Below are 21,899 nucleotides of genomic sequence, written 5' to 3' on the forward strand. Positions count from 1 at the left end.
CTAAATATTTTGTAGTTCCTTACATTACCTTATTTACATAGCAAACATTATTTTACAAAAGGTGTGCATCATGCTACAGTTAAAGAATCTACTGAAGTTACTGTTCTTCGTTGGGTTGTTTAGAAAGGCGATCCACTAGCAAGCTAAATTGGCAAACAACAGTTTTCCTATCGGAATGAAAAATGACTAGATTATTACCCTAAAATATATAATAGCCTACTGTACCCTAAGGGCTCCCAATCCTGGTCCTCCATGCCCTGCATGTTCTAGATGTTTCCCTGCTCCAACACACCTGATTCCAATGAATGGGTCGTTATCTAGTTATGCAGAAACCTGCTAACGACCATTCATTTGAATCAGGTGTGTTGGAACAAGGAAACATCTAAAACATGCAGGTCAGGGAGGCCCGAGGACCAGGATTGGGAACCCCTGGCCTACCCTATTTGCGTAGTCAATGTTAGTTTTTATAACTTAACTTATTTAAACTATACAAAAGTGTATTAACTGTTTAGAAGAGAGGGAACATTTTCCTCTTCCTAATGAAAAAATAATTGAATTGCAAATGTGGTACCACAGTGGCAAGACAATGTAGTATTGCCGGTTAGGAATCTACATTTACTGTAGTGGTTAGATGGATCTGTTCTTAGCATAAGTTTGCTGATGCCCCTGGTTGAACCAGCATACTAGTACCATGGACAGGAGTGCTGTTGGGGTGTCATTAAAGGGACAGTTCAACATTCACTTATTTCTTCATCATCCAAGTCCAGATTCTAACAAGTACCTGAAGACACAAGTATAGGATAACATATGCCATCAAATAGATTAGATGCCAGTATGGTAAGGATGATTAACATCTGGGGACATTCCCAGAACAATCTAGAAAAGAAGAAGGAACTTAAGGAATTCAGATTACACATTTCCTGCAATGACAGACAATAATGTATGTGTATTCAGCAAGGAATGTTGAACTTTATCTTAACTACTCTGCCTAATTTAAAAACTGAGTGAAACATTAATACAAGACAAGTAACTTATCAAGCATTTATTACTCAAATCACAGTGCTGTTTCTCAGTTGTAACACAAATCAGGAAATCTCCAAATGAAAGACAAAATAAATATATTTGACCACTGGAATACAAGCTGTGAAGCAGATCTTTCATGTCCAGACAGCAGTGTTGGGCAGCCAGGCAGTCATTCAGCAGACAGGATGACTAAACGCCCAGGGATGTTCAGCTGCTGCAACCAGCAGCAAGGCTGGTGAGTTACATCATCCAGACGGGCTGATCTAGTAACCCTGGAAAGCACCAGGACTTAACACCACCACAAGGCAACAAGTCATGCACAGCCTCCAGAATTAGTCAGCTCGATAAAACCGATGGGCTGTTGAAATCAGAGACTGGTGGGGAAGGTAACCAGATCACTCATCCCTCCTTCCCCCTGCATTCATCACATTACCCTGTGGTTAGTAATGGAGCTTGTATGCTTGATACTGCACACTCAGACAATGCCAGTCTTTCATTCTTAAGAGATGGTTTCGAGTTTTGTTCCCTGACGGATCGTCATCTGTTCTACACAAAACACACTTCCCATGTTGGCGCAAGTGTGTCTGCTGGCAGATGGCGCTGACAGTTAGCACAGCTGCTACATCATCCAGCAGTTACCATGGCCGCTATACGTGGTCCAGCGGTTAGCATGGCCGCTATACGTGGTCCAGCGGTTAGCATGGCCGCTATGTGGTCCAGCAGTTAGCATGGCCGCTACATGATGCAGCCGTTAGCGGTTAGCACGGCTGCTACGTGGTCGGGCGGCGCTAACGGCAAGCGGCGGGGGCTCGATGTTCATCTGGTGCCGCAGCTCGTCCACGCTCTGGTCCCAGCGTCGCTCGTAGAACACGCTGAGAACGCAGCGCGACCGCTGGCCGTTCCTCAGCGCCCACGGGCCCAGAGACGACACCAGCGGGACCAGGCGGCTGGGGATCAAGCAGAGCACACGCATGTAAGGACATCACATTATCCAGCACGCGCACGTTAGAACAAACAAGGATGTACTGTATTCATTCCAGAAGCGGGGATGTCCAAGTCATATGCAGTCACAGTGCTAACATCATGCCACGGGATATGAAGACAATCATTCCTATCATTGTCATGGGCTTTCCCAGTCATAAAATACTTTGACACATTAGACATCTGTTGCAGTCCCAGATAACACAATGGTACTTCCTGTTTGTAGAGGATGTAAATAAGGTAATGTAAGGAAGTTTTAAGTAGAACAGTATGTTACACTGTACAGGAGAACCATTACAGTCAGGAAGCAAACTGTATAGCTGTATAAAGTTACTGCAAAATGCTGTTATTCAAAATAAAAATATGATGTGAGAGTGTGTTTATGTGTGTGTGTGAGAGTGTGTGTGTGCATGTGTGAGTGATTGTGTGTGAGAGAGTGTGTACTTGTGTGGGTGATTGTGTGTGTGTGTGTGTGTGTGAGTGATTGTGTGTGAGAGAGTGTGTACTTGTGTGGGTGTGTGTGAGTGTGTGTGAGAGAGTGTGTTTGTGTGTGTGTGAGAGTGTGTGTGTGCATGTGTGAGTGATTGTGTGTGTGAGAGTGTGTGTGTGTGTGTGTGTGTGAGAGGGCAGCACCTTGCGGACAGGCGCAGGGGCCCCAGGGTGGCCCCCAGGTGACACATGGGCAGACCGGTCTGAGCCGCCTCAAACCACTTCACAGCCACCTCCCCTGCAGGAGACAGGTGCTTTTACTCAAAACTGAAACGTTCCAGAAAGCACCGAGAATCATTTCTGTCAGACAGTCAACTATGTAATTCAACAAGGAGTTACAAAACGCCTCAAATGATTGAGTCAGTTTGTCATTACATTTCGTGTTCGGTAAATCGATGTTGAAAGTGAAAAGAAAGGTTGTGTGTGGTGCTGTACTGACCCAGCATGTTTGTGGGCATGCCCAGTAGGGTGTGCAGCAGGTCGTGAACCTCACGGTACCTCTGCATCACGTAGGCCAACTCCTCGTCATCCACAAACCTCACATCTGCCCTGGAGTCAGGGGTCACTCTCTGACAGGGAGACAGACAGGTACAGAGAGACAGACAGATACAGAGAGAGACATATACAGAGAGACAGACAGATACAGAGAGCAACAAAGATAAAGATTTTCTGTTTAACCTGAACACTCATGGGGAAGAAGCATTTTGAACTGAACTGATAGTAGTTTAAAAAATACACAACTATACAAGTTTTGTAGAAGGTATAAGAGTGTTGTGCCGTCTTCCGCAGACTCACGTTGTCCTCCAGGAAGCGGAGGTACTCTCGTCCTAACGAGCCCTCGGGGAGAGAGGCCATGCTGGCCAGGTCTAATGTGGACAGGCGGATCCTCGGTCTTTCTCTGGGGAACAACAGATTAAACCAGATGACCTCCTTTGGATTGGAGACAGAAATGGAAGCATTTAACGCGTCTGTGTCAAAGTGTAGTCGTACTACTTGATTAGAATCCTATATTGGATTCGCTCTGGATAAGAGCGTCTGCTAAAAAAAAAAAAGACTAAATGTAAATATTGTTATATTTACGTTTTATTCATTTAGCGTATAGAGAGTACAGCAGAAGATGCAGGATCAGAAGAGCAGAGTTCTACAGTAGTCAGTCAACAGACTGTATTTACCAACCACATCACAAAGTAAGCACATCTCAGATACAAAGAACTGTATCCTAAATGTGGTTTTCCAAGTATCCCTGACCCTAACCCTGAAGCCCAGAATGACAGCTGTGGATGCAACTTTCATTCAAAGGAACAGAGCAGGACATGATTTGATTCCCCTTCATCAAACCCTAACCTCTGGCCGTAAACAGACTTCAGAGACATCAAAGCTGCCGACTGTTAGTGACGTTCCTCTCTCTCTCCAAATGACTGACAGAGGAGCAGAACCTCCAGAACCGGGACTGAAGTCACACCCTGGGGTGGAGAGACCCTCCCCCCCTCCTCCCCTACACGTGAGGACGTGAGGTGAGGTCCCTACGTGAGGACGTGAGGTGTGGTCCCTACGTGAGGATGGTGCAGCCCTCTGGATCTCCTCTCATCCTGTCCCTCAGTCTCAGGAGGGCCAGGCGACCGGTCGTCTCTCCTAGGACAGCCACCATGTCTGCAGAACCCACACACACACACACACCTTTGATTAATCAAATGTGACAGCGTCACCTGGACAATAAAACAATCCAGACGACGAGCTAGCCACCAATAAAAAATATTAAGCTGAAGTGTATTGAGTATAGAATTTAAATAAATGAAGGTGAAACTGAGTAAAAAATTGTTTCACCACCATTTCTATTTAGGATATTGACTTGAGCATTGAGCCTACAGCTATAATTAGACTTGATAGACAAGAAAACCTCCCCATCCTAGAAATATGCAAATGACTTTCAATTCGCAAGAAATGAAAGAGAGAGATACGTCAACTGAAAACTTGTTATCACAGGCTTTCCACACAGTACGAAAGTGTTACGGTTAGAGTTTCAGGGTAAATGATAAGAGCCTGAGGTTCAAATAAAAGGTTTGCAAAAAGTACAGCGTCAGTTATAAAGTTGTACATTTACAAAATGTTGGGTTACTTTGGCCCAAAGTTAGTCATACTTTATTTGAACGGATTAGAAGCACTGCTGTCACTGAGAACCTTCATATCACTATTGTTGAGCTCTTATAGTGTAAAATATTAAACTAATAAGAGAATATTCACTCAGTTTAAACACAACACAGTCATGGCTGCAGCTGTATCGTTTACCCCATAGACATCTGAATTCAAATACTCGGTCATATTGAAATATGTACATATGGCCATATTTAAATATATTCCGTTGATTGATGATATCGTGGCTGGGGGCGGAACATGGGGAGGTTGGTAACCAGATCTCAGCTACCACGATCGGTGGAGAAGAAACCCCCTTAAATACTATACCTCGTCTATGGGTCTCATGTCGTACCGTGTCTGTATGGGTCTCTCAGAGATGCCACACCGGAGCCCACCGCCAGCATGGCCTTCTGGACCGGGTTAGTGGGGATGTGGCCCGGGTAGAGCCTGTCATAGTGCTGGTCTGACGAGTCCAGCCCGCTGTGCTGCTGACGAACACATATAGCTACGGAGACGAAGTGAAATAAACGGCTTTAAACAACTGTACAAAAAACAGCAATACTATAATTATTATACTTGAACGTATAGAACACATTGCAGGATAAACGCAGAATATATTGCTGGTGTTTGCGGGCGTGTTTTGCCTTGGCTCGGTAGCTAGTAACGCTAGTATACCGGGCGACAGTTCAAGGTTTAAACATTGCTAGCATAACTAGACATGCCAGGGCATGATAGTTGTCAAATGTATGCTTGATACATCTTAGTTTTGCATGTTACGAAACTATACTTCGGAAGTTACGGGCTAGCCAGCCTAATTTGTTTTGCTACCAGCTCTAGCCAACTTTCAATGCAACGATGCCAGCAGCTAGAGCTAGCCTAACTGTACTGTAGCCTAGCCAAGTACCGACCTTGGCGACAAACGAGGACATGTATGCTCAAATACCAGGTTGTCCGATAAATCGACAGCTGATTTAAATTAATCTAAATTAAATCATACCTTTGAAAACGTATTTGACTTGAATGTCCCATTGGGATGTTCGAACGTATAAACGCAACATTATTGCACAAGCTGACAGTGTCTAGGCTACTTGATTCGAACTATCTCAAGTACAGTACAGTAAACAACACATAGCCTAGCAATATGTCGTTGTCTCTCTTGAGACGAATGACAAATCGTTTACGAACTGCACATACGTATTTCAAAGTTCGATATATTTCACACAATTATTGTATCCTTTAAAGTGTAAAATAAACCACAGATCTACAGCCATACGTTAACATCTAAGTCTGACGTAATAAACTACAGAAGTCCACGCCTTTGCTAGTGTGTAGGAGTGTCTACGCCTAACCCTTGAATCTGATTGGCAGGTGCATGCATTTTTGGCTACGAACAAAAGTTCTACTCGAACGATGTAACCGAAAATTGTACATTTCTCGGTGAGTAGAACTTAACTTTCATACTTTTGATGATAGATGGCTGCGTTTTATGGGGAGGCAATGCACTGCTTGTTAGCAAGTTCGTATGTAGCTTGCCTGCTTGGTTGCGTATTGTGCGAACGTTTACTAGGCAATGGCTGCTTTCGCCTTGAGCAGGAAGAGATCAGTGTAACAGGAGAGGGGAGACATTTTACTGTTGAGAAACAACAACCTTTGCCCTGAAAGGGTTTAGTTTTGTATGCCTATGTGGCCTACCTATGTATGTGTCTTAACTTGCACAGCCTGTGCCTTCAACGTTTACTGAAACTGGAGAACCAGTTCAACCAATTTAGACACTGTTTCGATATTTCCGTCAATAGTCTTGCATTGTATGTAATTGTGCTTTTCTTATGTAAATGATTATATATATAGGCTATATATATATCTATATATATATGGCCTATATCAAAGTATTCAATGACTGTACACAAAATATTTGGGGCTCAGTATGAGCTGAAAAAAGCTCTCTTTTCTAAATGTATACACGTGAATATTTGAGGTAAAACATTTTTTTAAAGACCTAATGCCTTACAGAATTACACTTAAATCAGATTATAGTTTGAAACCAATAATAATATATTTTCTAGAAGTAGGAGCATCCACAAAAAAATATAAAACCCAGACATGGACTTATAGTTTGGGGGCAAGAATAAATTAATAATAAGTAATAATAACTAATAATTAATAATAACTCCACATAAGTGAAGTACCAGAGGGTCTCCTGATGTACAGTGTATGTGTGAATATGTAGGCATGTATCTACTGAATGGCACTTATTAGTGAAAAATGGTTCAAAAGCTTCTTTTAGTTATAAACTTCCTCCTATTCCCTTGCTAGTTCCTCAGGTCTGGGTCAAGGACCAAATGAAACACTGGAACCCTTTTAAAACACCATCTATTTCAGATTTTAAAATCACCCAAGAGGAAGTGAATGTGAACACTTTTGCTGAGTGGTTCGACTGAAGGATAATATATCCATCTCAGCAAGTAGCCTCCTGCTGAGTTGACTGACTGACAGAACCTTTTGATTCATCCTTTTTACGTTTGCGATTGGATCTACAAATGAACCTTGTGGAGTTGTAATGGTCAGCTGTCCTCTCTCTGACCTCCAGGGGCCTCTGATGGTCCTTGCACCTTGTGGACAGCGACGCGTGCTTAGCGAGTTTAGCAACATCCCAGCTTGCTTCACATTTCAGATTGAAATTGCATAACATCCAGACTTGCAGAAGAATTTCGAAAAGTTCCAAAGTATATTTTGCTGATGGGTGTTTCCAGTCCAGGGGTGCGTTTTGAGGTTCTGTGGCGTCAACACAAGGAGAGAGACGCCTCAGAATGTAACGTACGTTCAACGGCCTCTTTACAGAACCGCTCCAATCGAAGGGCTGCTGGGAACAACTGTAGCTTGTCTGTTTACGGGATGACAGTCGAAGAGATCTCGCCAGAAGATATGATCGCGGCCTCAGTGCTACCTTCTTGCAGGTACACGCGCAAATGTTTACGATAATCCACTCTTTCCAATGGGGTGGGTGGGTCACTTTGAGAGGTCATCTGCATATTAACGTAGAAACGAAGAAGCCGTCTCATGGCTCCACCTGGTGGCTGCATGGGGAACTGCACCAGAAAACACTTGAAGTTGTGGTTTTAGCTACTGGACAGAATCACAATTTTGACTGTATATTACCACAGGATAAATACTATTGATATACTTGGACACTACAAACCAGGGACACATGATGATGACTCTTACCAGCCTGCACCCTCGTGGAAGATCCCAATCCCAGCTTGCCTCCAGGTGGCGTTACGCTCGTTGGCATTGACGGAGAGACCTCCACACCCCAGAAGCGGCTGCTTTAACACGAAGTGAACCCAGGTCTTGTACTTCTGGGGTTCCTTTACTTGCGTGAAATCGTTCTGGCACCTCTAGTGGCCGGTTGAATTTCGGAATGTGATCCGAAAAGTGGTTTAGCAACATAACTCCCCCCGGAGCCTCGTCTCTGAGGTGAACGATGTGGGTAGTGTGCTTAAGGAGTGTAGCAATGTCCCAGCTTGCTGCGCATTTCAGATGTTCAATTGAAATTGCTAAACGTTCAGACTTGCTGAAGAATTTCGAAACGTTACAAACTGTTTTTGCTGATGGGTGTCTCCAGTCCAGGGGAGCGTTTTGAGGTTCTGAGGCGTCTCTCCTTGTGTTGACGCCTCAGAACCTCAAAACGCTCCCCTGGACTGGAGACACCCATCAGCAAAAACTGTTTGTAACGTAAGAAACGGGGTAGGAAATTCACATATCTTTTAGGGGGCAATTTTTGAAACTTGTGAAACAACATTCAACCTTTGTTCAAGATTTTAAATATACTTATTTAGGCTTACAGTCAATGAGCAATTGTCATCAAATGGCAATAATATGATTCTTAAGCAGAACTTTAAAGATTTAAAGTGTTTTATTAGATTTTTTTCACCAAAAAAAGAACATAAATCAGACCATCATAATCAATTTTATTTGTATTTCTTTGTGGTTATTATTATATTTTTTTTTTAGTCAACTGCAGTCTAAACTTTACCCAAATAGAGGATTGGTTGTCAACCACAAGATGGCAGTTACTTATGAGGATGGGGGGGTAAAATCAATCACTCACTGACTGCACGGCTGCAAGCCTTTGTCAGAGCTAGCTAACGTTAGCTAACTAAAAATAATTATTACTAGTTATCACCGTAGGCGACGATGTGTTGCTCGGTCGCTGGTGACGTGAGGCCACACTTTCTTCATGTTTTTGCTCCCCTACAGTTACCAGAATAATTCATCTATGCTGGATTGACAACGACTTTGGCCACTCATTTTCCACAAGTTCAGTTTGACGCTTTACAAAACATTCAAGTCTTTTTCTCCTTGTTGTCTCCCTCCACCCCAAGACAATCTAGCTTTTCATTTTGTGATGGTCGCTGGGTGAGTGACTTTCATCTTTGGACCCTGAGATGGTGATGGAGACTGTATTTGCTGATCTTAATTTCTCCTCCCACTCGCAGTCACAGGTCTGATTTAAGAAGCGTTGAATTTTTGGGAACGCTCGGTTCTTTACGCTCACGCAACATCAGTCAAGGCGAAAACAAAAACATTCTATGGCAACTGGACCGGGTCATATAGGCTACGATGTTTTTGACAAGTTAATTAAATTATCATTATTATTAGAGGAAATTATGAGGGAATTTTTTGCCACATTATATTTCTTAGGGGAAGTTTTGTCCTTTGCCCTCGTTTTTTCGACGCTGCTCAGAATGTAACGTACGTTCAACGGCCTCTTTACAGAACCGCTCCGATCGAAGGGCCGCTGGGAACGACCGCAGCTTGTCTGTTTACGTGATGACAGTCGAAGAGATCTTCGCCAGAAGATATGATCGCCGCCTCAGTGCTACCTTCTTGCAGGTACACCCGCAAATGTTTACGAAAATCCACTCTTTCCTATGGGGTGGGTGGGTCGCTTTGAGAGGTCATCTGCATATTAACGTAGAAACGAAGAAGCCGTCTCATGGCTCCACCTGGTGGCTGCATGGGGAACTGCACCAGAAAACACTGAAGTTCACACTTTGCAATTTAGCAGACGCTCTTATCCAGAGCGATTTACACTAAGTACAGGGACATTCTCCCCAAGGCAAGTAAGGTGAAGTGCCTTGCCCAAGGACTCAACGTCTTTTTGCACAGCCAGGAATCGAACCGGTAACCTTCTGATTAATAGCCCAATTCTCTAACAGCCATCTGACCCCCGAAGTTGTGATTTTAGCAACCAGCAAGGTGAACTTTGTTTGTGCTTTTTGCACCTGAACAATACAGGCTCTTTTGGCATTCTGCCCTCTACGGTTGAAAGACCATTGTTGCTTCCTGCATCAACAGGGGAGTTCCTGTGTTTTTATGAAAGGTCGTTATGGAAGCAGGTCGCTATGGAAGCAGCTGCAATCACTCCGGATACAAATCTTTCGTTTGGCTTTCTGCAACTTAACTATGTTTGTCTCTATGGGCATAGCTTCTGTTGATATATAACAAAATCCATGGAACCAGGCTGTGCCTTTCCCAGAGTTCAAGGGGATGTATTCACCACCAACCTTCACGGCAGTCAGTGTCATGTTTACCATAAACACAATCATGTTTACCTTATAAACACAACTATACACCGTTCACCCTTCAGACACTTGCCTGGCAGCTGTTCTCTGAATCCTGGATCTGGATCCTGGACCTTCAACAGGCGTAACTGACATGTCTAATCTTCATTCACCCGCTATGTGGAACCTCAGCAGGATGTGTGCCTCGGTCTCTCGCTGTCTCTCTCTGTCTCTCACTGTCTCTCTCGCTGTCTCTCTCTCGGTCTCTCTGTCTATGTCTCTCTCTTTCTCCTCTCTCTCCTCACCCGTGTATGGCTTCTTCTGAGGCCTGTTTGTAGGAATGTTTAATCTACAATTCAGAACAGAATGTTCTCATATACTTGGCACAGCCTCATGTCTTACGTAAGCGATCTGCTAGCACAAGGCCCAGGCTCAAGCGACTGACTGTTGACTGAACACCAATATTATTAGGGTTATGACTCTCGTATTGAGGTTTTGTGATCTAATGCTCGTCCAATCTTATCAAGTCTTAACGTCAGATGACTTGGTGTTAGTTTGAATGTTGTTTTTCCACTCAAATTATATGCAAATATCACCTACCAGGGCCACAAGAAATTCAAAAATAAATGTTTGACTTCACAGTTGAGCTTGTGGGAGGGACTTGTGCAGCTGTTGTGCATGCAGCTGTTCAACAGTGAGCTGTTCACATGCTGCAGTAACACGCCTGTATGCCTTGCCTTTCCCTGCAGGATTCATCCCCAGGTGTTGGATGGAGAGGCATGGCTCGCGTCTCGCTGGACTCCGCCCCCCGATCCCTCACCGGGATCCCCAGCAGCGTGCTCACGGTGCCCATGGAGAATAAGTACCAATGCCAGCAGTGTCTCCAGGTGCTACGGAAGCCTGTACAGGCACAGTGCGGACATCGCTTCTGTGTCCACTGTTTTAAACTCCTTACCAGGTAGACAGGAGCTCCACAGCTCTCTCCTCCTCCCTCTACTGGGCATGCTCACTTTCCTCCCTGGTCCTGCTGTAGCTAGGCAGCATCCCCCTTTGGCCTGGTGTGTTTGTGCTTGCTTGACTCCACTACCTCATCAGTATTCTCCCCGGCGAGCTCCTCTTGACTCAGCGGATGTTGCGGCCTGATGCAACTCGTCTGAACTGAGGATGATCCCTCTGGATGTCACCTGGAATCAATGCCTGCCTGTGGAAATACTGCTTCACTGGAACATCTGCTGTTTCTGACTCACAAGAGATATATCTATCACCATGGCTTCAACCCTCTAATCTGTCACCATGTCATGCTAAAATGTGTTGGTGCGTTCCTCACTATGTTTAATGTTGTATACTCAATTAATGAATGAATTGGTGTGATTTAATTCATTAATTTCACTTTGTGTCTTCTACTTAACTACTTAATTCTTTTTAACTTGATCTTCAAAGTATTTCTGAAAACTCAAACCCCTTCATGGTGAGACCACCTAAGGAGCCAGTATCAAGGCTGTCCCGTGTCTCAGATGATGATGATTACATCAAAGCTCTTTAAACATTAAGCTCTCCTTCAAGCGCTGTGGGGGAGTTCCGTTACAGTTCACAGTTCAGTACCCTGAGCCTTTAATGTCAGGAAAGGTATTTCGTAATCAAGTATGTTGCCCAACCTTTCCTTAGAACCCTATAGCTATTGGGAAACGTCTTGAGTAATTCTGGGCCATGCTGTTGCATTAAACTCTTATCTTGAGAGACAGCTTCATGCTAGTAAGAGACTCATGCTAGTAAGAGACTACTAAGGTTGTACCTGATGTTGTTTGTGGCTGTACTGCAGAGACCAGTTTAGCTAGCCGTGCAGCATTGAAGCTAGCCATGCAGCATTGAAGCTAGCCATGCAGCATTGAAGCTAGCCATGCAGCAGTGAAGCTAGCCGTGCAGCATTGAAGCTAAAGCTTGTGCTTTATCAGCAATACTGTCTGCCCCTCTTGGACTCTGCTGCAGTGTTAGGGTTAACATTTGCTGGCTTCCTGCTGCGTTGCTGTGTGCTTGTGCACCATCATCCCTTTCAAACCCTAGTGATTATGGTGCGCACACCCTGTTATGATTATAGTACATCATTATAATGTTCATTTGGAAAGTTTGTTGTGCACCCCTCCTAGTCTGGTACACAGCCTGTAACTTGTACATAAAGTTTAGCTCAGTGGTTGGAGCATTTGAGGGCAGATCAATATGTCGCCGGTTCAAATCCCCCTCTGTGCATCGCTTTGGATAAAAGCGTCTGCTAGATAAATACATGATTGATTTTATAATTGTTATAATTTCACTGTTACATTATTGATCTATGTAGCTTGCCCCAGCCCCCTGGAGGTTGAGAGAGTGGGTGTAGATGAGCAGGTGAGGAGGGTGGTGTTGTGTAGGTGCCCGCCAGCCAGCCGCTGAGGGGGGGAGGGTACGTTCACTAACAGCCTCTCTCTCCCCAGTAACGGCCCCAAGCCATGCCAGGCGTGCAGGCAGGAGGAGATCTACGAGGAGCCGCAGTCCATTCTGAACAGCAGCGAGGTGAGCCCGTCATCACTGAGCCCAGAGACCGCAGGAAGGTCTGCATCTGGATAGTGACACATCATGTCTGCCATATTACTACGTTGTTATTGTCTGCGGTTCTGTCGAGACATCACAGAAGTTCAGGTCTATGCAAGTCTTCCAGGTGTCTGGAAAGAGGGCCTACCCAGGGTCATAGTGGGATAGGGCCCTCAAAGCTTAGGGGAAGGGGGGGGGGGCAAGGGGGGGATTGCAATCTCTTCATTGTGCCCAAGAGTTTTTGTGCCGCTATCATCATAACATCATGTTCCGTTTCCTCTGCCAGGCATTTGCGGACAACGCAGCAGGAAGGGAGATCGCCAGCCTTCCTGCCAAGTGTCTGAATGAGGAGTGCTCATGGTGTGGAACGGTCAAGGACTATGAGGTACACGACGCTCTGGCTGTTCAGCTGTGAGGTGGCAGCATGTCTACTGTGCTGTTTGTGTGGTGTTGATTAAAATGTCCGATGACTGTAGTCTAGTACTGAGCCCACACACAGACACACTATTTGAAAAAAAAAACACACCAATGGCATCAAAGCCCGCGAAAGGAGAGTTTGCAGGCTTTGATGCCATTGGTGTGGGTGTTTTTTTTCAAATGTGAACTCGAGACTTGAAAGTCCCACTTCCTGTTTGCGGTTGGAAAGTCCCCAACACTCCGGCCTGCTGGTTTCATTTTCTCAGTTTATCCGTGGGTGGCTAAATATGTAAAATATGGGGAAACTGAGAAACCAGTTTGTGTGCCAGTTAAAACCAGTTTTAAGAGGAAATTCAGGAATGAGGATAAAGAAAACAGAAGATACAGGAATTAAACATAACTTTAGAGTATTGTTAGCAGGATCGTGTTCCTAGTTAAGTTAACCAGTGCGGACAACGTTGGTTTCGGTTAACTAAGCTTGCAAATGTCAGTCAGTTTCCATGACGTCGTGCAGGCACTCCTCCTCTGTGGGAGGGTATGGCTTTCAAAGGTATCAAGGGGAAAGATTTAGTTTAATAAAAGATCCCCACCCCTGCATATTAAATATTGTTCTATTATTGTAGTGTGCGTGTGGTGCTGAATGGAAAACACCCTAGCTAACTAAAGAGGTGTGGGACTAATTCAGCTTTTTATGTAGGTAAAATTAGTCAGTAAAATGAGTAACCGGAAAGTTAACCATCGACACAGTTAGGTTTTGTCTTTTAAATAGTTTGCAGGCGTGTGGGTTGGAGGAGAAGTAAAGTATGAACGGCTGTTTGTTAGCTTAGCCAGAGCAAAAAGGTGTTGACTCACCAGCTGCATCCTGGCCTCTATCCGACGGAGCTTCTTCCCTGAGTGTTTAAAGACTGAACAGAGAAATCATCCCCAAGATGGTGACCCCACCCACCTGCCAGGACCCACCTTCTCCATCACCCTCCCCTAATCATTTATTTATATATTTAAGATGTTTACATGAGTGTCCTGTTAGCCAGTCTGTGCCCCTAATGAATATTCAAGACTTAATTTGAGTTCATCTGAGAGGGAGGCCTGAAAGGGCCTACGATGATGGGGATTATAACTATATATTATTATTTTACAACCTAATTGGCAAGTGATGTTTGTTCAGCGTACTACTATAGACAAGTATGAGATGAGTCTCACAGAGCTGAAGTTAGAGGGAGCTCTTCTGAGAACATGTCTCACCTCCCTCCCCCCCCCTCACCACCCCCCCTGCCACACCCCTCCCCCCCCTACCCGCTACGCCTGTGGGACACTCTGATAGAGGTTCTCATAGTGAGTCAGTGTGGGTGCAGTTTGACGGCTCATTCTTCAATAGGTTTATAGATGTAGATAAAGAGGTCACTGCTGGTTCAAGACCCCCACCACGCCTGTGTGGGTGGAGGGGAGGGGCTGACTTAACTGCCATGTGGTTCACATGTGACTCGCTGGCCTTCATGGAGCAGTGAGTGCTGAAGGTTGTGCTAAGAGGGTTTTTTTTGTGGTATCTGTGAAGTACACCTTGTTCCAGTCCATAAAAGCACAGGAAATACCTGCTAGGCCTGTTGTGTTTGCCCTTCAATGATGTTGATGGTGTGGTTGACAAGGAAAGTAACATTATGCACAGTGTGACAGTGTCATTCAGAGACTGTGCACCTATTCAGGTCATCAGTTTTACGTTGTTTTATGAGCTTGTTGTGGATATTTTCCACGCTGTCAAATTGTTTTCTTTTCATATGCTTCATGAAAGCATGTTTGCTTTTTCTTGTGTCGAGGCTTTGTCTAAAACTAACATGCCTGACCCACAATGTGTCAACAGTGACGTCAATTTGACAAGAGGGCGACACAAAGTATGTCTAAAAAATGACAGCGATGTTTTTGTTCACAGGCCCATCATGAGAACGAGTGTGAGTTTGACCGCGTGGTGTGTGACGCGTGCCACAGCTCCGTCCAGAGGAGGGACAAGGAGAGACACAGCGACAGGGAATGTGAAGCGAGAACTCTCAACTGCAAGTTCTGCAAAGTTACATTCCCTTTTAAGGAGATCAAGGTCAGAGTGCTTCTCTAGGAACTTCAAAACTAGATCAGATTTTTTGTGGCTAAATCTAGCTACATCAGTTGCTAGCTCTGGCCCTTATCCGGGGCGGGAGCGCCTATCTCGTCTGCAAGGTTGCAAGGCCCTGGTTAGCTTATCGCAGACGTTCCTATTGATTGTCTGCAGTATGGTTTCGCTTTAGTGGCTGAACTTACTGGGGAAAGCAAATGTCCAATTATTTAAATGTATTTTAAAGTTATGTTAAAGTTAGCCTGACCCATCCCTCCTGGAAGGACCGTGTGGTCTGTTTTCAAATGTGGGTGGGACAGCTTTAATAACTGAACATTTTCCCCTGTCTCGTGGTTTCCCCAAACTAAATTTGAAACGTTTTTTTATTTTAGGCCCACGATGAGATCTGTATCAAGTTTCCAATACAGTGCAAAGACTGCGGCAAAAAGAAGATCCCTCGGGAAAAGGTTTGTGCTGGTTAGGGTGAGACAGTTACTGCTGGTTAGGGTGAGACAGCTACTACTGGTTAGGGTTAGACAGTTACAGTTGGCTCGATCGCTGCAGCTCTTTGTCCTTCCTGTCAAGGTCAATTGTACAATGTACCATAGTTACATCTTATCAGCCAGCCAACTGGCGCCCGACTGTTCCTACTTTATACGAGGCTAAACAGACGTTATCTGGCGGGTGGGTGGGGGTTTTCCCGCGCACTATTTCAGCACTCTCGTTTCCACATGGTATGTTTTGTATAATAGAGCTAGGTTTAATAGATGGTTACACATTCATGCCATGCTTTTGAGTAGCTTATCTTCTTTCACTTTTGAGATGAGGGGTGTTTATGAGACACTTCTTAGCTGTCCTAGCCTTTTACTTTCTGTTCTGTGACCCCTGTAGATGAGTGACCATGCCAGAAGCTGTGCTAAGTCTAAGAGCGGATGTCCTTTCAGCGAGGTTGGCTGCAAGACAGTGGTGGGTACTTTTCTGAACTCTCCCAGGCATGGTGCATTAGGAGCAGGGCGTAGGTTTGTTTTCACATGTCTCACCCATGTTTAATGAAATCTACACCCTTGATTAGTGCTCAGAGGAAAGCCTTGCACAGTCATCACAAGGGTGTGTGTTTGAGGATGTGTGTGTGTGTGTGTGTGTGTGTGTGTGTGTGTGTGTGTGTGTGCATGTGTGTGTAAAAGCACTTTGTCATGACCCTCTTGGGAGTCCCTATATTTTAATAACATTTTTGTACTATAATGTTTCTTATTTTGATGTTTGTTGAACTTGATAACCAATAAAGAAACCTTGATGCACAGCAAGAAACAGGACAGAGCTGTAACCTGATAAGAAGCTGTCATGTTCCCTTGGCCTGGAAGATAACGCTACCTACTTTTATCTACGTTATTTAGTCTACAGTGACACCACATACTCATACCCTGAGTGATGTTTCAACAATAACTCATCTGTGTCACAGTCTTGTGATGAACAGGCTGATGCAGTCTGGTCTATAGTTAGACATAATAGCAACATAGCAACAAAGCTGAATAAAGACATCAGTCATGTGCCCTGGCCACAAGTTTCCAAAATATAATAATAATAATAATAATGGTCTCCATGAAGTGGATGAAGCCGTCTCCAAATAGAGACATCTAGTGGTGATGCAGGGTAATGAGCACAAATGTGACCGTGATCCTCTCCCTCCCCCTCTCTCTCTCTCTCTCTCCCTCTCTCTCCTCTCCCTCCCTCTCTCTCCCCTCCCCCCAGATGGAGAACGGGAAGACCCTGGGTGACCACGAGCAGGGCAGTGCGCTGGAGCACCTGCGTCTGCTGCTGGCCATGGTGCTGTCTCTGCTGCGGCCGCGTGCTGAGGCCCCGGGGCCGGGAGAGTGGCAGGAGGACTCCGGGCTGGGCCTCTACCGGGCCCCCGAGGAGGGAGGCTCGGCCGGGGCCGGGGCCGGGGCCTCCGCCGGGCACTCTGTCAGCCTGGAGACCAAGGTGGGTCACTGCTGCTCTTTAGAGAAAAGATGTCATAATAATAACAATCGTGGTAAAAGTAAATTGGAGTTGAGAAAATACACAGAACTGACATAACAAGTTGTCCTGAAAGCCCAGACAGTTGTTGTGTTGTGGGCCCTTTCCTTTTTATGATTTCAAAACATAATATTTGTTGTCATTTTTCATGCTGTTTTGGACAGTTCTAAGTGTGACAGGAAATGCAGGCAGGGGAAGAGAAGGGAACACATGCAGAAAAGGAGCCCTGAAGCTGGATTCGAACCTGGGATTCTGTTGTCTTGTAGTCAGATGCTCTAACCGCTGAGCTGTGTTGTGTAGGTGGTGGCGTTGGAGAACATAGTGACGGTGCTGAACAGGGAGGTGGAGAGAAGCGCCCTGTCCCTGGAGGCTGCCTCACGTCAGCACCGCCTCGACCAGGACAAGATCGAGGCCCTGAGCGGCAAGGTAACCCTCCCCCTCTGTCCCCCCCCCCCCCCCCCCCCCCCCTGGCTGAAAGCTGCCCCCCAGGCTGGCGTAGAACCTCCCAGTACAGAGGATGTACGTCCTGTTAGTATAGATCCACAGGAAGCTCTCCCTGCTCCAGTAATGACACACTAAATCCTTCTGATTGTTCTCTGAGTTGAATCAGTGGGTTTAAAAAAGACTGCTGGGAAACTCCCATCTGGAAGCTTTACTGACGCCCTGTCCACAGTGACACTGTAAACACTGAGACATCATCGAGCCAGGTGTGGTGACCAGGTACTTGTTCCTCCAGGTGCACCAGCTGGAGAGGACCCTGAACACCAGAGAGCTGCAGCTGGCCGACAGCGAGCGCATCCTGCGGGAGCTGCAACACTGCACCTACGACGGCGTGTTCGTCTGGAAGATCTCCGACTTTGCCAAGCGCAGGCAGGACGCCACAGCCGGGAGGATGCCTGCCATGTTCTCTCCAGGTGAGAGCCGGTCTCTCTGCTGTCATGTTCTCTCCAGGTGAGAGCAGGTCTCTCTGCTGTCATGTTCTCAAAGGCCCTCCTGTGACAGTTGAGGAAATGAACTGACCTACTTCAACAGGTCTCCACATCCTGGAGTTTGAACTTTTTGAATTTTGATGCAGACATGAACTCTGAGAACTCTGTAGGTTAAATGTGACACATGGCCTCTACAAGTCTTCAGTTTGACTCACCGTGTTTCCTTATATGTCTGACTTGATTGACCTCCCTCTCCTTCTCTCTCCCCCACCCCTCTCCTCCTCTCCCTCTCCCTCTCCCCCACCCCTCTCCTCCTCTCCCTCTCCCCCACCCCTCTCCTCCTCTCCCTCTCCCCCACCCCTCTCCTCCCCGCTCCTCCTGTGCAGCTTTCTACTCCAGTAAATATGGGTACAAGATGTGTCTGAGGCTGTACCTGAACGGAGATGGGACAGGCCGAGGGACTCACCTCTCTCTCTTCTTCGTGGTCATGAGGGGCAAGTGTGACGCTCTGCTCAAATGGCCCTTCAGTCAGAAGGTGAGGACCACAAGCACGGCAGGAGACCCAGGATCAGAAGAGCTTAGTTCTAACAGTGTTTCAGTGGTCAGAGTCCAGGATCAGTGTGTGTAACAGTGTTTCTGCTGCCTCCCAGGTGACCCTGATGTTGCTAGATCAGAACAACAGGGAGCACATCATCGACGCGTTCCGGCCGGACGTCAGCTCCACGTCCTTCCAGCGGCCCGTCAGCGAGATGAACATCGCCAGCGGCTGCCCGCTCTTCTGCCCGCTGGCCAAACTGACGGGCAAAAGCTCGTACCTCCGGGACGACACCATCTTCATCAAGGCCATCGTCGATCTCACTGGTTTGTAGACGCGGAGTCTATGGAGATAAAAGATCCAACAATTAAAGAATTATTCTTATTATTATATTATTGATGTTATTATTAGATATCAATTATATGGTTTATTTAGCCGGCTAAATGGACTTTGTGAAGTTTACGTGGCGCGACAGTCTTCAGTGTCAGCTCTAAGAATGTTCAGGATGTCGTCGAGGCAGTTGGGGGTATCGCATCAGCAAACCCCTCATTAATAACAACCGTTTAGGATTAGGATTCACTACCAGGTCAAGCCTGAAGTTCATTACGACAAACAGGAAGTCCATGAACTTGTATCTTTATTATTTCTAGTATGAAGACCTCCCTAGAGACTTAGTGAGACCAGCACTGTGACAGTGTGAGGGATTCTTATGTTTTAACTCCGCCTAGATTAAATATAAAATGACTTGATGGTTGTAAGTGTGACACCTGTTACTCATTTCTATTGCAGTGACTTCAGCCTCTAAACAACAGCTATGTGGTGGCTGAACGATAAACATATGATTTTTCTAAAAGGAATATGGGAAGTTAGTAGGATGGATGGAATGGAGGTGGGAGAGAAGGAAGGACCATATGTAGAAAGTTCGGTAGCTGGGGTTGGAACGAACAAACAGAAAAGAGGTAGAAAGAAACCAAGATGAACAGTGACAAAGATGAAGGTTTAAATGGTGATTGAGTCTTAAATCATTTAAAGTAGATAATATGTAAAGGAGTTATTACTGCAGCTAAAAAAAATAGCCGGTCCTTAGCCCGGAAAAGGAGGAAGGTTGAGTGTGGGGCTTCTACAATCAAACACATTTAGCCCACCTCATAAAAACAAACATCAGCTGTTGAAGTCAGACCATCTGACTTCAACATCAAATAACCATCGGTTTCCAACTTCACTCTAAAGCCTAGGGTTGTTAACGTACAGAATGTGGTTTCCAGTCCCTCAATAATCTTCTGAATCTTACTGGCTCTAGAACAAGAGAATGATGCATGATGTAGGCTACCCAACCCGCCTGTGCACCTCCTCGTAACAGGCATGAGATCAGCAAAGATGTTGAATGATCACGCTGTAGCCTGCGTCCGTTCGGTGGATGAGGGATGGTTCCTGGGCTGGCCCTGTGGCAAGGCTGCCTAGGTACCCTGGTATCCGCGAGGCTCCAGGTTGAATATGTCGATGTTGAGACAACGCCGTCGTCACAACGCGGAAGTTGTTATTTCAACAAACGGCAACCCATCACCCATAGCAACGTAACCTGAAATTTGCTCAAAGTGAACTAGCTAGCTAGACAAGGCACTGTCATTCCTTGAAACAAACAAAACGCAAAGGCTCTGGTAAAGTCTGTCAATGTGTCTCCACTTTCATATTCATCCCAACTCTCCTACCTGGGTACTTTAGAGTGTATCTTGAGTAGCATTGGCCTGCATTACATAGTGTCAAGTAGTTTACTGTACAGTTTTCTTTGACTACTGTACAGTAGGCTAGTTAGTGCTACAGTAACCATGCCTATTAGCCGGCTAAATAAACAAGTAAATTAATAAATATGACTGAAGCATACATACCCAATTATACAACTATGTGTATATAATACACACATACAGGTGTGTGGAGGTGGTCACATGATTAATATATTATAACTAGCTAAATATTATTATTATTATAATAAATATATGATGAATATTAATGCAGCCTATTTGTGTAATAAGTAGCTAACACTTGTAACAAAACTCCCTATAAGTAGGCTTTATATATATAAGTTCTTATACCATATCTATCCATCTTGATTTGTTGTAATCTATTATTATCTATAGCACTTTGACATAGCTTGGGTGTGTAAGATGATAACTCGTAATGCAGCATAATGTTTATTTATTTAGACATCTTGTTGCATACACCTGTATAAATCTTTCTTGTGAATATGATTTGGCTCTATTGATGTGTGAATGTTTTATCATGTCTTTCATTACATTATGCTTGTTATACTAGTTGCTTACGATCATTATTAAAAAGATATATGGTATGTTGACTTGGTGATTCTATGCATGGTGCTCATCAGGGATTTCCTTTATGGCAGCGTGATTCATGTTTAACATTAAACAGTAGGAATACAAGTTTCATTTATTGAAAGTTGTCAATGTTGCATGAAAGTCTGTCAGGAAGGAGGACATTATGGATGTCTGAGTGCAGTGCAGGGATGGTGCATGTGGGGGGTGTAAAGGCAGAATTCAAGTGGCACTGTGTACATCTGAATAGGCAAAGTATGCGGTTTCAATATAATTTATTTAGTTTGCGCAAACTTAAGAGTAAACAAAGCTTTGCTGATCAGTCATTAATGAAGGAGGTGCTATTCACACAGATCGTTCATAAGAGTGGTGAAGAACTACCCTAAAACCCTGCCGAATATAAACTTAGAACAAAGATTCTTCTGATGGTCAATCCATCAATATAGCAGTCTCTGTGATTGGCCAGCACTGCTCAGTGACAGTTTGACATACCAAGTGTCCCACAGTTCTGGAGATGGTTAATGATACACAAACAGGATGTCTGCCTTGGCCATCTCCTTGGCCAAAAGGTTAGGTCAGCTCGCTCAACTGAGATAACAATCTCCCCAACCCCCAGACCCAACTAAGACCCTCTGGCTCTTAGTTAGGTATCATAAACACCATAAATGCCTTAAGACAATCTGAGTGTCCCTTCTACAGAGTAAACCACACCACAGAGCCTCAGTTTCTTACATTCGACTGTCTATAACAAAGGAACTTACTTTTTACAGCTTAAAGAAACATAGATATTGCAACTATGTCAACAAATGCCATTACAGGGGGGGGGGGGCATGCCTGAGTACA

At 45.0% G+C, this 21,899-nt stretch overlaps 2 protein-coding genes across 5 annotated transcripts; one reads left to right on the plus strand and one right to left on the minus strand.

Annotated features, from left to right (window-relative positions):
• Window positions 1-1,027: 1,027 nt before the first annotated feature.
• coq4 (coenzyme Q4 homolog (S. cerevisiae)) lies at window positions 1,028-10,486 on the minus strand. Of its 4 annotated transcripts, none has more exons than XM_084694134.1 (7): window positions 10,285-10,486; window positions 4,979-5,131; window positions 4,047-4,143; window positions 3,289-3,391; window positions 2,933-3,062; window positions 2,638-2,731; window positions 1,028-1,970 (listed from the first exon to the last, which is right to left on the minus strand). In XM_084694134.1, the coding sequence occupies exons 2-7, from the start codon at window positions 5,028-5,030 to the stop codon at window positions 1,775-1,777; spliced, it is 672 nt and encodes a 223-aa protein (XP_084550260.1). In that variant the 5' UTR covers window positions 5,031-5,131; window positions 10,285-10,486; the 3' UTR covers window positions 1,028-1,774. The 4 variants fall into 4 exon arrangements, with proteins under 4 accessions (XP_084550260.1, XP_084550258.1, XP_084550259.1 ...); XM_084694132.1 differs by lacking the exon at window positions 10,285-10,486 and adding an exon at window positions 7,849-8,169; XM_084694133.1 differs by lacking the exon at window positions 10,285-10,486 and adding an exon at window positions 5,624-6,039.
• Window positions 8,311-21,073, plus strand: LOC146220221 (TNF receptor-associated factor 2-like). Its single transcript, XM_084694130.1, has 12 exons — window positions 8,311-9,519; window positions 10,940-11,148; window positions 12,656-12,734; window positions 13,039-13,137; window positions 15,094-15,255; window positions 15,642-15,716; window positions 16,141-16,215; window positions 16,999-17,229; window positions 17,566-17,691; window positions 18,002-18,179; window positions 18,581-18,729; window positions 18,845-21,073. The coding sequence occupies exons 1-12, from the start codon at window positions 9,457-9,459 to the stop codon at window positions 19,061-19,063; spliced, it is 1,665 nt and encodes a 554-aa protein (XP_084550256.1). The 5' UTR covers window positions 8,311-9,456; the 3' UTR covers window positions 19,064-21,073.
• The last annotated feature ends 826 nt before the right edge of the window (window positions 21,074-21,899 follow it).

The sequence above is a fragment of the Hypomesus nipponensis genome, chromosome 27 (genome assembly GCF_054491055.1).
Source record: "Hypomesus nipponensis isolate SF chromosome 27, ASM5449105v1, whole genome shotgun sequence".
Taxonomy (NCBI): Eukaryota; Metazoa; Chordata; class Actinopteri; order Osmeriformes; family Osmeridae; genus Hypomesus; species Hypomesus nipponensis.

Excerpts from the sequence above, each read along its gene's own strand:
- LOC146220221 (XM_084694130.1), top strand. The coding sequence starts at position 9,457 with ATGACAGTCGAAGAGATCTTCGCCAGAAGATATGATCGCCGCCTCAGT. Across the intron at positions 13,138-15,093 it reads GAACGGTCAAGGACTATGAG|GCCCATCATGAGAACGAGTG; the intron begins GTACACGACGCT and ends TTTTGTTCACAG. Across the intron at positions 15,256-15,641 it reads TCCCTTTTAAGGAGATCAAG|GCCCACGATGAGATCTGTAT; the intron begins GTCAGAGTGCTT and ends TTTTTATTTTAG.
- coq4 (XM_084694132.1), bottom strand. The coding sequence starts at position 7,915 with ATGCCAACGAGCGTAACGCCACCTGGAGGCAAGCTGGGATTGGGATCT. Across the intron at positions 3,063-3,288 it reads TCCGCTTCCTGGAGGACAAC|AGAGTGACCCCTGACTCCAG; the intron begins GTGAGTCTGCGG and ends TCTCCCTGTCAG. Across the intron at positions 1,971-2,637 it reads CCCCTGCGCCTGTCCGCAAG|CCGCCTGGTCCCGCTGGTGT; the intron begins GTGCTGCCCTCT and ends CTTGATCCCCAG.